The following is a 12,139-nucleotide window of genomic DNA, read 5'->3' on the forward strand; positions in this document are numbered from 1 at the left end:
CCAAATTTGAACCCTGTCTCTGCACTCTTTAACTCCATTACTAAAAATTTTACATGTTGGGCTCACCCATTAAAAAGGAAGTTCGGCCTACATATGAGGAGAAGTGTAAGAAAATATAAAATATATAAATAAATCTACCTTATCCTATAAGTTTAAGCTTTTGGAACAAGTAGTAATTTCAACACCTACAACACGAGATGTAGGAGATAACCGACGTCTAGCTGCAGTATAGGCCAAAATTACAAGGCCTAACAAATTATGCTGTGGATGCATTTGTGGAAAATTCTCAAAGGGGCATGCAAAGGTTGATGCTGGAAGGTCAAGAATAAGTCATTAGCTTGTATCACATATTTGCTCATGACAATAGCAACAAACAAGGATATATATATCATCATGCCAAGGATTATATCCTAGAAGTTTTATGCCTTTGTTATTCGAAAAAAAAAAAAAAGGGTATTGAACTAAGGCACCCGCTGCTATGGCAAAGCATGTGTCAAAGAAGATTTAGTTTTATCTTTGATAAAAGAAAACAATCTTATCATATACTATTTAAAAGCTTAAGAGTAGTTTTAAAAAAATATTTCAAGTTTCAGCCACAGCAAATTGATCCTTTTTTTAATATTATATTATATTATATATATATATATATATATATATATATATATATATATATATATTCATGCAATACAGAAATTTCATAATAGAAAAAAACTATTTTTATTTTTTTTAAATTTTAATTAAATATTTTTTTTGGGACCCCAAATGAGCTCTAAATGATTAGATTCTTTCACAGATTGCTTGTGAAGACAGAGGGTTTATGCTTTTGTTATTCAAAAAAGGATTAGGGTATTGAACTAAAATGCGCACTACGATGTCAAAGCATTAATGAGGCGACGTCTAGCAATAAAAGCAGGGAAAGGGGACAATGGTGATGCGATCGCTCACCTCCTCAAGTGTTCGTCAAAATGCGGCAAAAAAGCGAGGCGCAAGTGGATGGAGCAGAGGCCGTTTGTCCCATTGACCTGCCTAACTTCTTTTCTTGTGTACACTGCAAAGCGTGGCTCGATCGATCTGTAGTCAATTGGATAAGGCTATAAATTCCACAAGAAAAGAAAAACACGGGCGGAAATATGGAAACCGTGGTTACAGCGATCCTTCTAAATCGTTTTAATACACTCATTATACACTTATCATCCCATGTTACAACACCCTTCACTCCAAACCAACCTCGAAACTCCATGGCACCTCCATGTCCCACCCCTCCTAGCTTTCAATTTACATTAATAGGTTTTCTCAATAGAAATCTATCTTAAAGTAAAATAAGAACGGGGATGGAACCTATAATTAATTTTTTACTTACCATCATATAGCTATGGCAAAAAAATTCATGAAAAGAGATATCTAAGTAATTGATCTCTTAAAATATTTTTTCTTGTTTCAAGAAGTCACCTTATAAGTCCAGTTATTTGCTATGCTAATTATTTCTTAAGAAATCAAAAAATCAAACTTATTAAATACAAATAAGAAATTGACCTAGCAAAGATGTTGGATCGCTAGGTCAATGATGCAACCATCAAATTGATTATATCAGATTAAAACTAAAATAAATATACAATATAAAATATTCAAAACTTTAAAATATATTCGTTCACATTGATCCATATACTACTTTTTAATTGCATCATAAATATAAAACAATGATGAGCCGTATAAATACAAAAGATATCATATTATGAAAAAACTTGCAGAATTTATTGGTTATATATAATATTGAAAATAGTTAAATTTTGAAAATATCTTGAAGGATAAAATGAAGTTTTTTTTTCTCATGTTCTCTCAAAGAAAACATTTTGACACTGTAGGATAACAACTTATTGCAACTAAATTCATTTAATAATACATAACAAAATATGAAAATAATAGTTATTAGTAAAATTGTGCTTTTGGAGGATTTTTAAAAACTTTTTAACTGATTTTGGAATATGAGATCTTTGGCTGGTGGAGTCCATTGTTGGGGAAGGGTGGGCATGCTGGCGGCCGGAGGTTCACCAACAATTAGGAGATTCTAATTTATTTTTTAAATTAATAAACTTATTTTTATTTATTTATTTTGTTAAGGTAGATATATCATATATTACGGGTATAGATACAACCAAAAAAGTCGAAAAGTAATAAGTTCCGAAATGCACCAGATAACCCTCTCTTCTCCATTCAAAAAAATATCTCCAGAATGGTTAGCCACATATGATGCCATCCAATCTATTGCTCGTTGGCTTTTCTATACACATGCTTTTCTACTGTAGACCATATCTTATTTATTTATTCTTCAATATTAAAAAGAGATGAGAAGTAAGTAAGAATAAACTACTTTTTTTAATCTTGTTGGAAGCATGTGGTTGTTATGGAGTGAGAGAATGTAGGATAAAGTATTATATGTAGAGGAAAAAAAATCTATAATAAAAAAATTATGCACCACTGCTGGGTACTCAAAGGAATACTTATAATCAATAGCCTCTGACCCTCGTTCAAAAACTTGGTTTTCTACAAGGCGATGCAATAAAATAGTGAGCGGCGGCCGGCCATATCCTGTTCTTGCTCTTGTCCGTCGGATGGGGCGCCTACGAGCTTCATTATTGCTGGACTTGGGATTTTATCTTAAAATCGTCAATTTCCGCCGCCGCCGCCGCCGCAAACTGTGGGCCTCGTTCCCCGTTTTCATAGACAAGCCGAAGTCCAGACTTCCCTCAACTTCTTTCTTTTTAGTTTGTTCAAGTCCCAAGACAGGCAGAAGCCAGGCAAATCGTCGCACTTGAAACAGGTAACTCGGGATCCTTTTCATTGGTTGCACTCGCTTTGTCCAGTTGATGACCCACGCACCGACCATGGGAGCGAACATCTAGGCTTAGTCGACATAGTCGACAGTACGCTGTTCATGGGAAGTGCTATGGTTTGTTAAGATCAAACTTGATTTTTAAGGCAGTTAAGCATTAGTTTAAGGAGCCACCACCCGAGCATCCTCTTTTTCTCGAAGACTTGTAGCAGCTTTCAAGAAACTTATATGGCCAAGATAGTAGACCTGCCAGTCTTTCTAGCAACTTTGTTAGCTCGATATCTCAGTCGGACCCGATCTTAGTGACAACATACAGCATTTACAAGGTTCGATATTATTTTTTTTAAGAGATGACTTTTTGTATCCCTATTCGAAGGAGCCTATGCAAGTCTTCCTCATCGGCGAGAAAGGAGAAAAAAAAAAACTCCGCACATTTTCCCTCCTCCGTCTGGTTTCTTCTTCTTTTTCTTTTAGTGCTCTATTTTCCCATGTAGGGTATATCCCATGGATATTTTGCTGGGCATCTAAACGGGACTTTTTGGATGGAAAAGCAATTTTTTAAGCAAATTATAGAACAAACTATCCCTGCATAACTTATAATTAAGCCGAAAGGAAAGAAAAGAAATACTGTGCAAAGATGAGGGGATTTAGGAGTTTAAGATAGTCTTTAAGCTAATCTATTCTTGAATGATCGGATATTTTTGAACAAAAATATATGTTCTGAGATGATTTATCTTTTTCCTAGAGAATTAACTGGAAATGGGCCGGGCTACATTCCTGCCCGAGCCCAATCTGATCTTTTTTTCCAGCTGGCCAGAGTTATGCCCAAAAGCTTTTAGAAAACCCAAGCCGAGCTCGGCCCGAACTCCATTGGGCCAGCCCAAATTACCCATTTGGGACAATCACTGTGCTCACTTGAACCCAATTAATGATAACTGTGCTAAACATACGCCCAGATTGTCACTTAGGTTGGTTAGAGAAATCTGGGACTCTCATTCAGCTCTAGTAGCGTGCAGGTTTATCTCTTGGGAGCTCCCACCTCCTGGCTTTCTCAAGGTGAATTTCGATAATAGTGTTAGGGTGGATGGTTGTCGCGGTATTGGTTTTGTTATTAGGGATCAGCAAGCCAAGCTAATGGCTGCCGGAGGTCGGCGGATCTTCGATCAGTCCGTCATTGGTGCCGAGGTCAGAGCTGCCTGAGAGGGTGTCTCCTATGCGAGACGGATGCTGGGGATGGATCGCATCATTCTTGAGGGAGATTCTGCGGTGGTGATTGAGGAGATTCTGGGTCCCGAAAGTGCTGTTAGGAGGATGCGGCTGCTCCACGATATTTGTCGATTACTTGACAAATGTGATGCTTTTCGGGTGATCCATATATTCAGAGAAGCCAACAGTGCGGCGGATTGGGTAGCATCATATATGGCTCATCACTCTGAAGGCTTTATATAAGATAACCACGTTTTTGCTTTATCTTTCTTGCATTGTATTTTGTTGGCTCGCTCTTTGGACTGTACTCGCGCATGTTGTGTGTGGGCTACCGATTTACCAGAAAAAAGAAAAAAAAGAAAAAGAAAACTGTGCTGGCCCGAACCATAAGCACATCCCACGCTCTATAAATGCAACGTTTCCTTCCACCCACGCCTCCATGTCAACCGAAGCCCGCAGAGCTCTCTCAATTCTCTGAGTCCATGGCTTCTCCCTTCCCCGCCTCCCTCTTCTCCCTCCCCCTCCTCCTCTTCTTCCTCTCCACCACAATAGCCCATGCCAAGGTTCAGACCTTCAGCTATGTCAACGAGGGAGAATTCGGCCCCTACATAACGGAATACGACGCCAACTACCGCGTCCTCCCCATAGCCGCCTCCCCCTTCCAAATGGCCTTCTACAACACCACCCCCAACGCCTTCTACCTCGCCCTCCGCATGGGCACCACCCGCTCCGAGTCCACCTTCCGCTGGGTCTGGGAGGCCAACCGCGGCCGCCCCGTCCGTGAGAACGCCACCTTCTCCCTCCTCTCCGACGGCAACCTCGTCCTTGCCGATGCCGAACGCCGCGTCGTCTGGTCCACCGGCACCGCCAACAAAGGCGTCGTCGGCCTCAAGATCCTCCCCAGCGGCAACATCGTCCTCTACAACGCCAAGGGCCGGTTCCTGTGGCAGAGCTTCGACCACCCCACCGACACCCTTTTGGTCGGCCAGTCCTTATATGTCGGCGGGCCGACAAAGCTCGTCAGCCGCAAATCCACCACCGACGGCTCCTTCGGAAACTACATCCTCGTGCTAGAGTCCGGTGGACTAGCTATGTACATCAACGATCTCACCCCAAAACCACTTCCTTACTACAACTACTCTGACGGTATACTCGGCTTCAGCGGGAATTCGGTGAAATTGGAAAGCGAGCCGGAGACGGAGGACGCCTTCGCGTATGAAGTGAGGCTGGTGGAGAATCAGGGCACGATCATACTGGCAAGGCCCAAATACAACGCCACCCTATCGTTCCTAAGATTGGACGTGGATGGAAACCTGGTGGTGTACACCTACTACGACCCGGTGGACTACCGGGCGTGGGAGGAGACCTTCGCCTTCTTCTCGGACGAGATTGGGAGGCTGAGCGGGTGCGCCCTGCCGAGCAAGTGCGGCGACTTCGGGGTGTGCGAGGATGATATGTGCGTCGCCTGCCCATCGCCCACGGGATTGTTGGGTTGGAGCAAGGGATGCGCGCAGCCGAGTCTGAGGGCTTGCAAAGGAGGAGCAGGGGTGGGGTATTATAAGGTGGTGGCGGTGGAGAACTTTTTGACCAGTTACAGTGAAGGGGAGGGGGTGGTGAAAGTGGAGGAGTGCAAGAGGAGGTGCGGCTTGGATTGCGAGTGCGTGGGGTTCCTGTACTGGGAGAAGGAGTCGAGGTGCTGGCTGGCTCCGGTGCTCGGGACGCTTGCCAAGGTCGATGATTCCTTGCACGTGGCTTATGTCAAGTATATCAAGTGAGGAAAGCGAATCTTTTTGATGCGTGTGTAACCGTGTATTGTAATTTCGATGCCAGTCATGAATGGATAACGACGAACAATAAGACCAGTCAAACAGAAATCGTGGTCAGGGTTTATCGTGATGGAAGCATTTTCCGAAAATGGATGATTTTCTCGTGGTGTCGTTTGTGGGGGGGCTAGAAAATCAAGTTCAAAATCAAGTTCAAAGAAGGGGGAGAGAATGAGTTTTACGCACCAGTACACGCAGTCCAAACCCCGAACCGAGACATAAGCCAACAGCCTTAAGATCTGCGGTAAAAAAATTCAAGATGAGATTTACAGTAAGGAGAAGAAAACGGGTAGTGGCCAGCACAGGGTCATGGACCGGTTATAGACACCGATGACACCATCACCATGTCGGAATATCAAGTGCAACAGTCATAACCTGCAACATAAACTACGATAACAAAGAGTAGCATGACCATTCAAAGTTTCGCATGTTTTGAAAGCCATTGCATGTTCACAATCTCAATAACATACCAAGCTTAAATAGCAAATTCCGACAATAGTTACTAGCAACAGTCTACCAACTTCTTTCTCCTAAAGTCCCACTCATCTAAAGATCTCATATTAGCTTACAAGGCTGTCAGACTCGCAGCTATAGAACTGTCAACTTGCATCTTTAAACTTAGGTTGGCAATCGAGACCATTCCATTGAACTTCAAGTCATCTCCAAGGAACACCATCCAATTTGAGTCTCCCCAGAAATTTAACTTAGGTAACTCTCTGAAACATAAATATAGAAGAAAGCATCAGATTAGAGTATAATACTAAACATGGATACTAGTTTATTTACAACATAAAAAATGAATCATAAATATTTCATGCACCACGTAGTAACTTGCATATATATATATATATATATATATATAAACGAAGCTACACACACACGTGGAAGTCTATCTTTTTACATACAGAAAATCAGTTATATCTGTATGAGAATCCTTAAATCAGATATAATCTGCTCCCCTTTAGTTTCTATGTGATTAAAATAATCCATCAATGGCCAAGGGAATAGCACAGGGGCTGCAAAGCAGGTCAAGCATGAGGAGTTAAAAAGTACTTAAAAGGATGGAAGCAAATGTTTTCATGATTATGTACTAATACTTCATGATCAACCTTTCATTTTCCTTGAGAAATAATACTTCATGATGGACCTTCAAAAGCATTATAACACCCTGACGGGCTCTACTCAAATAAATGGTGAATACTTCCATTTAGAGCATACATTCTCATAACACGAATATGAGTTTCACCTGCACATGGCAATTTTCAATTCTAAGCAAACCAAATATCTTTAGAAAATAATTGTGATTTGGAATTTAGAAAAGAGAATTCACCACAATGTCAGATGCATCTAAACAAGCCTTTTAGAATTTTCCTTACAAAACAAAGCTAAAACTGTTTCAGGTTAGCATGGCCATCTTTAAACTAACTAAATCAATCAAAAGGCATCAAAATGGTACAAACATGCCAGCAACGTCACCACAGAAAATTATTTCTATCTCATGAAATCCCTTCAGCAATAAAACACTGATGTTGACACAGAAGATAGTCTCATTTAATATCACCTCGCACAATTAGGATGGATGATAAAGAATCAGTAAAATGGATACCCAACTTTTTTCGATGAAATCAAACTAAATGAACCAACTTAGGGAAAAAGCTCAACCACCTAGACTATGGTTACATTTGAGAAAAAAAGAAATTAAGCAGGCTTCCATCTGCGTAGTGCAAATATGATGGCATTACCACACCAGAAATTATCCAGTATCACTATATCTTATGCAATTGCAATACTGCCTGTCTAAACAAGCATATATTGCAAGCTTCCCTCATATGACATGGACTCAACTTACAATTTTAGCATGCATTTACTCAATAAGATAGATTTCTATAGAAAAATATTACTGAACCTGACAGAGAATATATGTGAAACTATAACCAAAATGTATTGTCAGGCAAACTCATTAATTCCATTTAAGACCCCCAAAATAACATACTTGAAGAATTGTAAACTGAAATTCCACTACAATTATGAACTTCTGGTAATCTTATTTGATGGAAACCTTAATGGGAATGTGAGAAAGAATATCACTAGGAAAATAAATGGGAAAAAAGTTCAACAAAAATCAAGAACATAGTATGAATTATGAGGAATAAAACACTGCATGACAAATTTTGTTCTTACCTTTGTAAAATAAATTGCATTTTCTTGTAAAAGCTTGTCTGTTATTTTTATATCAATATATAAAAACGTGGATAAATGAATTAATCTTTTTATTCTTATCAATGTTCCTTTCTAACTATAGTTTATCATTAAACATTTTATTAGCCCAACTTTCCACTTCGAACAAATCCTATCAATGCATCACGAGGTCAACACAAGTATAACAATTAAAGGACCACAAGCACACAAACATTCATGATTATATGGATGAGGCAACGACATGCAACTTTAGTTGCAAAGGTCAACACAATGGTCTAAGCAGAAAATTAAAGAAATCAAAGACATAGAATTCCTTCTTTATCTGAAATTGAGAGAAATGTGAAGGGTTGCTTAGTAGAACCGCATAAAAAGAAGATTGATTATTAAAAGATCTACAATATTTTTTGCATGATAATACATTTTATTATTTTTTTTGTTTTTGGTTAAATAATATCATGAATCCAAGCATTAATAACCTCCTTTGGCCTCAAAAATAAACACACATATGAATATACCAATAGATAATCAACATAAAATATAAGTTGATCTAAATAGAGCCATATTGTCAACATAGATGTTGTTCGGTTAATTCTTGGTCAAGGAAAAAAATTTAGTAGAGCAGATTGCCTACACAGTTCCTAAACATCATCAGTGACCTGCTTACACCTAATACCCTGAGAGAATCAACCAAAATTCCTCAGACTTCTACTTCAATATCATGAAAGATCACAACATCATACTTGTATGACCTAATGCGGCCAGTCCACTTGGAGATATAATCCTACAAAACCAGGACAATACAAGGAAACAATTTGATTGAGAAATTTTCTTTCCCACTGAAATGGAGAAGCATCGATGCTTCTGTCTATGGACAAACTAGATAAGAGTTCCTGGCACACCACAAGAAGCAACTTCATCCTTCTCCTTTTTGTTTTGAATATGAAGCTATCTAAATTCCCAATCCCTGACTTTGGAAAGTTCAACCTGCGATTATTCATTCAAATAAAGATGACTCAACAAGTATTCTGTTTTTCTGGTGACTAAAATCAAGTCAGAGACCAAGATGCTAAGAAACAGCGGCAGCAAATGTAACAGCCAAAAATACCACTTCCCAAGAGTCAAAAAGTTCAAACCATTACGATGACTAATTTAAATCAATAGAAGTCTTGGAAATCCCTTTCAGCAATCTACAAACGATGCACCCAACGAAGGGAAAGGTGCAGTAACCAAAAAATTACACTCCATAATAACGTCATGAGCACAACAAATTCAAATCAATTCAAATTCTCTCTATCAATTAAAGCACCTTTGAAACAATGTGAGGAAAGAAGGGAAAATACTGTAGCTATGACAAATTATCAGTGCGAACACCAGTTACCTACAATTTTGCCACATAACTTTTGCAATGAGAACTTGATTATAGGCCTCGCCAAGGAAAAAATAGACCCCTCAGCAAGTTCAATCATTAAAAGATCCTGACCGCTGACTACTTCCCAGTATCATATACCGGTAAAATAAGTCTAATAGCATATCCATACCCGGAAACAACATGCTAAAGATCAACGTGTCACTTGTTCTGCCCCAAAACAAAGGGCAAAAGCACCTCCATTCACCATTCAGGAATTCAGACCCCATCGAAATGTTTCCATAAGAAAAACACGACAACAAATTCAAAAAACAGTTCCAGCGGCTCCAGAACAACGTTTACATGAGACTACGACTCAAATCCATAAACAGAAGTCTAACACACCGAAAACAAATGACTTAATAAAAAGCAGAAAAGAAATAGATCAAGACAAATCAACCTGCCTTCGCTACACTGCACAAAAGCAAACCATGAATCTATCTTACGAAAGAACCAACATTTTACACATCAAACACAGGAGATCCGAAAAGAAAATGAATAGCACCGGAAGAAGACCAATGCTCACCAGCATCAACTCGCTTGGATCGCTTGATCTTCTCCAGCTGGACCTGGGAATCCACAAAAATCTGCATCCTTTGGAACTCCAGCCCCTTGGCAAACTCCATCCGCTGCTTCTCGAGATCGATCATCTGCTGCTGCTTCTCCTCTTCTATCTTCTCGTAGATCTCCGCCAGCCTTCGGATCGCCCTCGCCAGCTGCCGGAATCCCTCTCCGTAGCCTTCCCGTCTCCTCTTCCACCCCCTCGAAAGCCTTTCCCTGCTCGACCTCGACCTCTCCACACTGGATCTCGAAGAGGAGGACTCGGACTCCCTCTCCGCGGCGGCCGCGGCCGCCGCGGAGTAGTTCCGCCGGAAGAAGGCGTCGTCCACGGGGAGCGCGGTGGCCGCGGGGCGCTTCTCCTTCGAATCCAGAGGGCGCGCCGCGGCGGCGGCAGCGGCTGCAGCGGCCGCTGCCGCCGGGAGGGGGGATCCCTTGCGGTGGAAGGTGAGGGGGAGGGCGAGAGGCGGCGACGGCGGGTGCGGCGGTTTCTTGGTGGGAAAGGAGTCGCCGATGAGGGCGTCGAGACGGGAGTAGAAGGGCCACTGGCTCTCGACGGCGCCATCGACGATCTTGGTCTTCTCAGTCTTATACTTTTTCTTCAGGGTGTCGATCCGGTTCTTGCACTGGACGTCGGTGCGCGGCGGGCGGCGCGCGGCGCCCCGCCGGGAGTTGACGGCGTCGGCGACCTCCTGCCAGTGCTTCTGTCGGAGGTTTCCCCGATTGAGCTCGACGTAGCGGTCCCCCCAGGCCTCGATGAGCGCCGCGGTCGCTCCCTCGCTCCAGCAGTCCTCCCGGTACGGCATCGCCGGGTTGGGAGGCGGCGGCTTCGTCTCCCTCCCCTCCATCCTATTCCTATGCCCGATCTTCTCTATTCCCAAACCTATTCTCGATCTCTATCGCCAGCCCTAATATTTCCTCTCCCTATCGCTCGGTGGGTCGGCGGTTTTGACGGTGGGGAAAACGAATAAGGGGTAAGGGCGCCGGCTGGGAAGGGGGTTGGGGCGCATGTGCGAGTACGGGCGGTCGCCGGGGGGCACGCGTGCGGGCGCCGACGTTAGCGCGCGGGGGTTTCGTGCTGGCGTCAGCGTCGAGACCACGCGGTGCGTGTCGGATGGGCTCGTCGGCAGGTGCATCGCGGCCGTTGGTTTTGGGATGGGAAGAGGGTGGGTTTCGAATTTGACGGGAAATAAAAAGGGAATTTTAGACGATGATTACAAGACGACGCGCCGGGTCCGGGGACGGACGGGGGGGAAGGGGTAGTAGGGGCATGGAATGACGAAAATGCCCTCGACGACCGGGGAGGGTAATGGATGCCTCGTTCGTCGCGCTTTCGGTTGGGGAAAGAGGAGAGCTGGTCTCCGTTGGATGGTTGGGGAGCCGTCACGCTTGGGGCTTCGGTTTTATGGTTCGTTTTGGGGATACGAACGAAGCGTGCGGAGGGTGGAATCCGCGGAGCGGCGGGGGCGCCCGGGACCGATTACCGCGTTGCCTACGCTTGGGATGGGATCGGCGTTCCGAAGGAAATGGCTGAAATGGGCCGAAGGTGGGTGCCGGCCAGGTGGAGGGGTGGGTACCTTCGCCCTGTCAAGCTTCTGGCAGAATTAAATAACATGAGTCCTCTAATTGGGCCGTAACTGACCTTGGTCAGATTAGGTTCCAGGTCCTAAAGCCCCTTTTAGACTGGAATCTTAAAACCCGGACTTTGGTCGGTTCTGGTTTACCCTTGTCTAAAAGTCTAACTTGGGCCGAGGCAGCAGCCTCTTTTGCGGATGGAATTTGGCTTTGGTATTATTACTATCAAATAACTTACACTACGCAATGAGATTTAATTAAATAACTGAAAAAAGTAGCAAGAACATGGTGATAAGTAAAATTTGTAGTTATATTGAAGTTATTTTTTCCTTGAAAAAACGCAATCAAAGTTAATTTTTCCCATACAAAACACACTGATTTTTTTAATATTTTTTTTTACCTTGGTTGAGTGGATTGTTGGAATCTTTATTTCTATTTTGCTTCTCCTATCTTATCTTTGCTGGAGCTAAAAAAAGAAAGAGCAGGTAGGTAGAGATAAGCAAAACATATAATTGTATTGAACATTGCATGATGTAAAAAAAT

At 42.4% G+C, this 12,139-nt stretch overlaps 2 protein-coding genes across 2 annotated transcripts; one reads left to right on the forward strand and one right to left on the reverse strand.

Annotated features, from left to right (window-relative positions):
• The first annotated feature begins 2,553 nt into the window (after positions 1-2,553).
• Positions 2,554-5,941, forward strand: LOC103723065 (EP1-like glycoprotein 2). Its single transcript, XM_008813865.3, has 2 exons — positions 2,554-2,818; positions 3,847-5,941. The coding sequence occupies exon 2, from the start codon at positions 4,447-4,449 to the stop codon at positions 5,809-5,811; it is 1,365 nt and encodes a 454-aa protein (XP_008812087.3). The 5' UTR covers positions 2,554-2,818; positions 3,847-4,446; the 3' UTR covers positions 5,812-5,941.
• A 306-nt stretch (positions 5,942-6,247) lies between these two features.
• Positions 6,248-11,577, reverse strand: LOC103723053 (trihelix transcription factor ASIL2-like). Its single transcript, XM_008813846.3, has 2 exons — positions 9,990-11,577; positions 6,248-6,575 (listed from the first exon to the last, which is right to left on the reverse strand). The coding sequence occupies exons 1-2, from the start codon at positions 10,867-10,869 to the stop codon at positions 6,559-6,561; spliced, it is 897 nt and encodes a 298-aa protein (XP_008812068.1). The 5' UTR covers positions 10,870-11,577; the 3' UTR covers positions 6,248-6,558.
• Between the last annotated feature and the right edge of the window lie 562 nt (positions 11,578-12,139).

This window comes from Phoenix dactylifera, chromosome 8 (assembly GCF_009389715.1).
Source record: "Phoenix dactylifera cultivar Barhee BC4 chromosome 8, palm_55x_up_171113_PBpolish2nd_filt_p, whole genome shotgun sequence".
In the NCBI taxonomy this organism is placed as follows: Eukaryota; Viridiplantae; Streptophyta; class Magnoliopsida; order Arecales; family Arecaceae; genus Phoenix; species Phoenix dactylifera.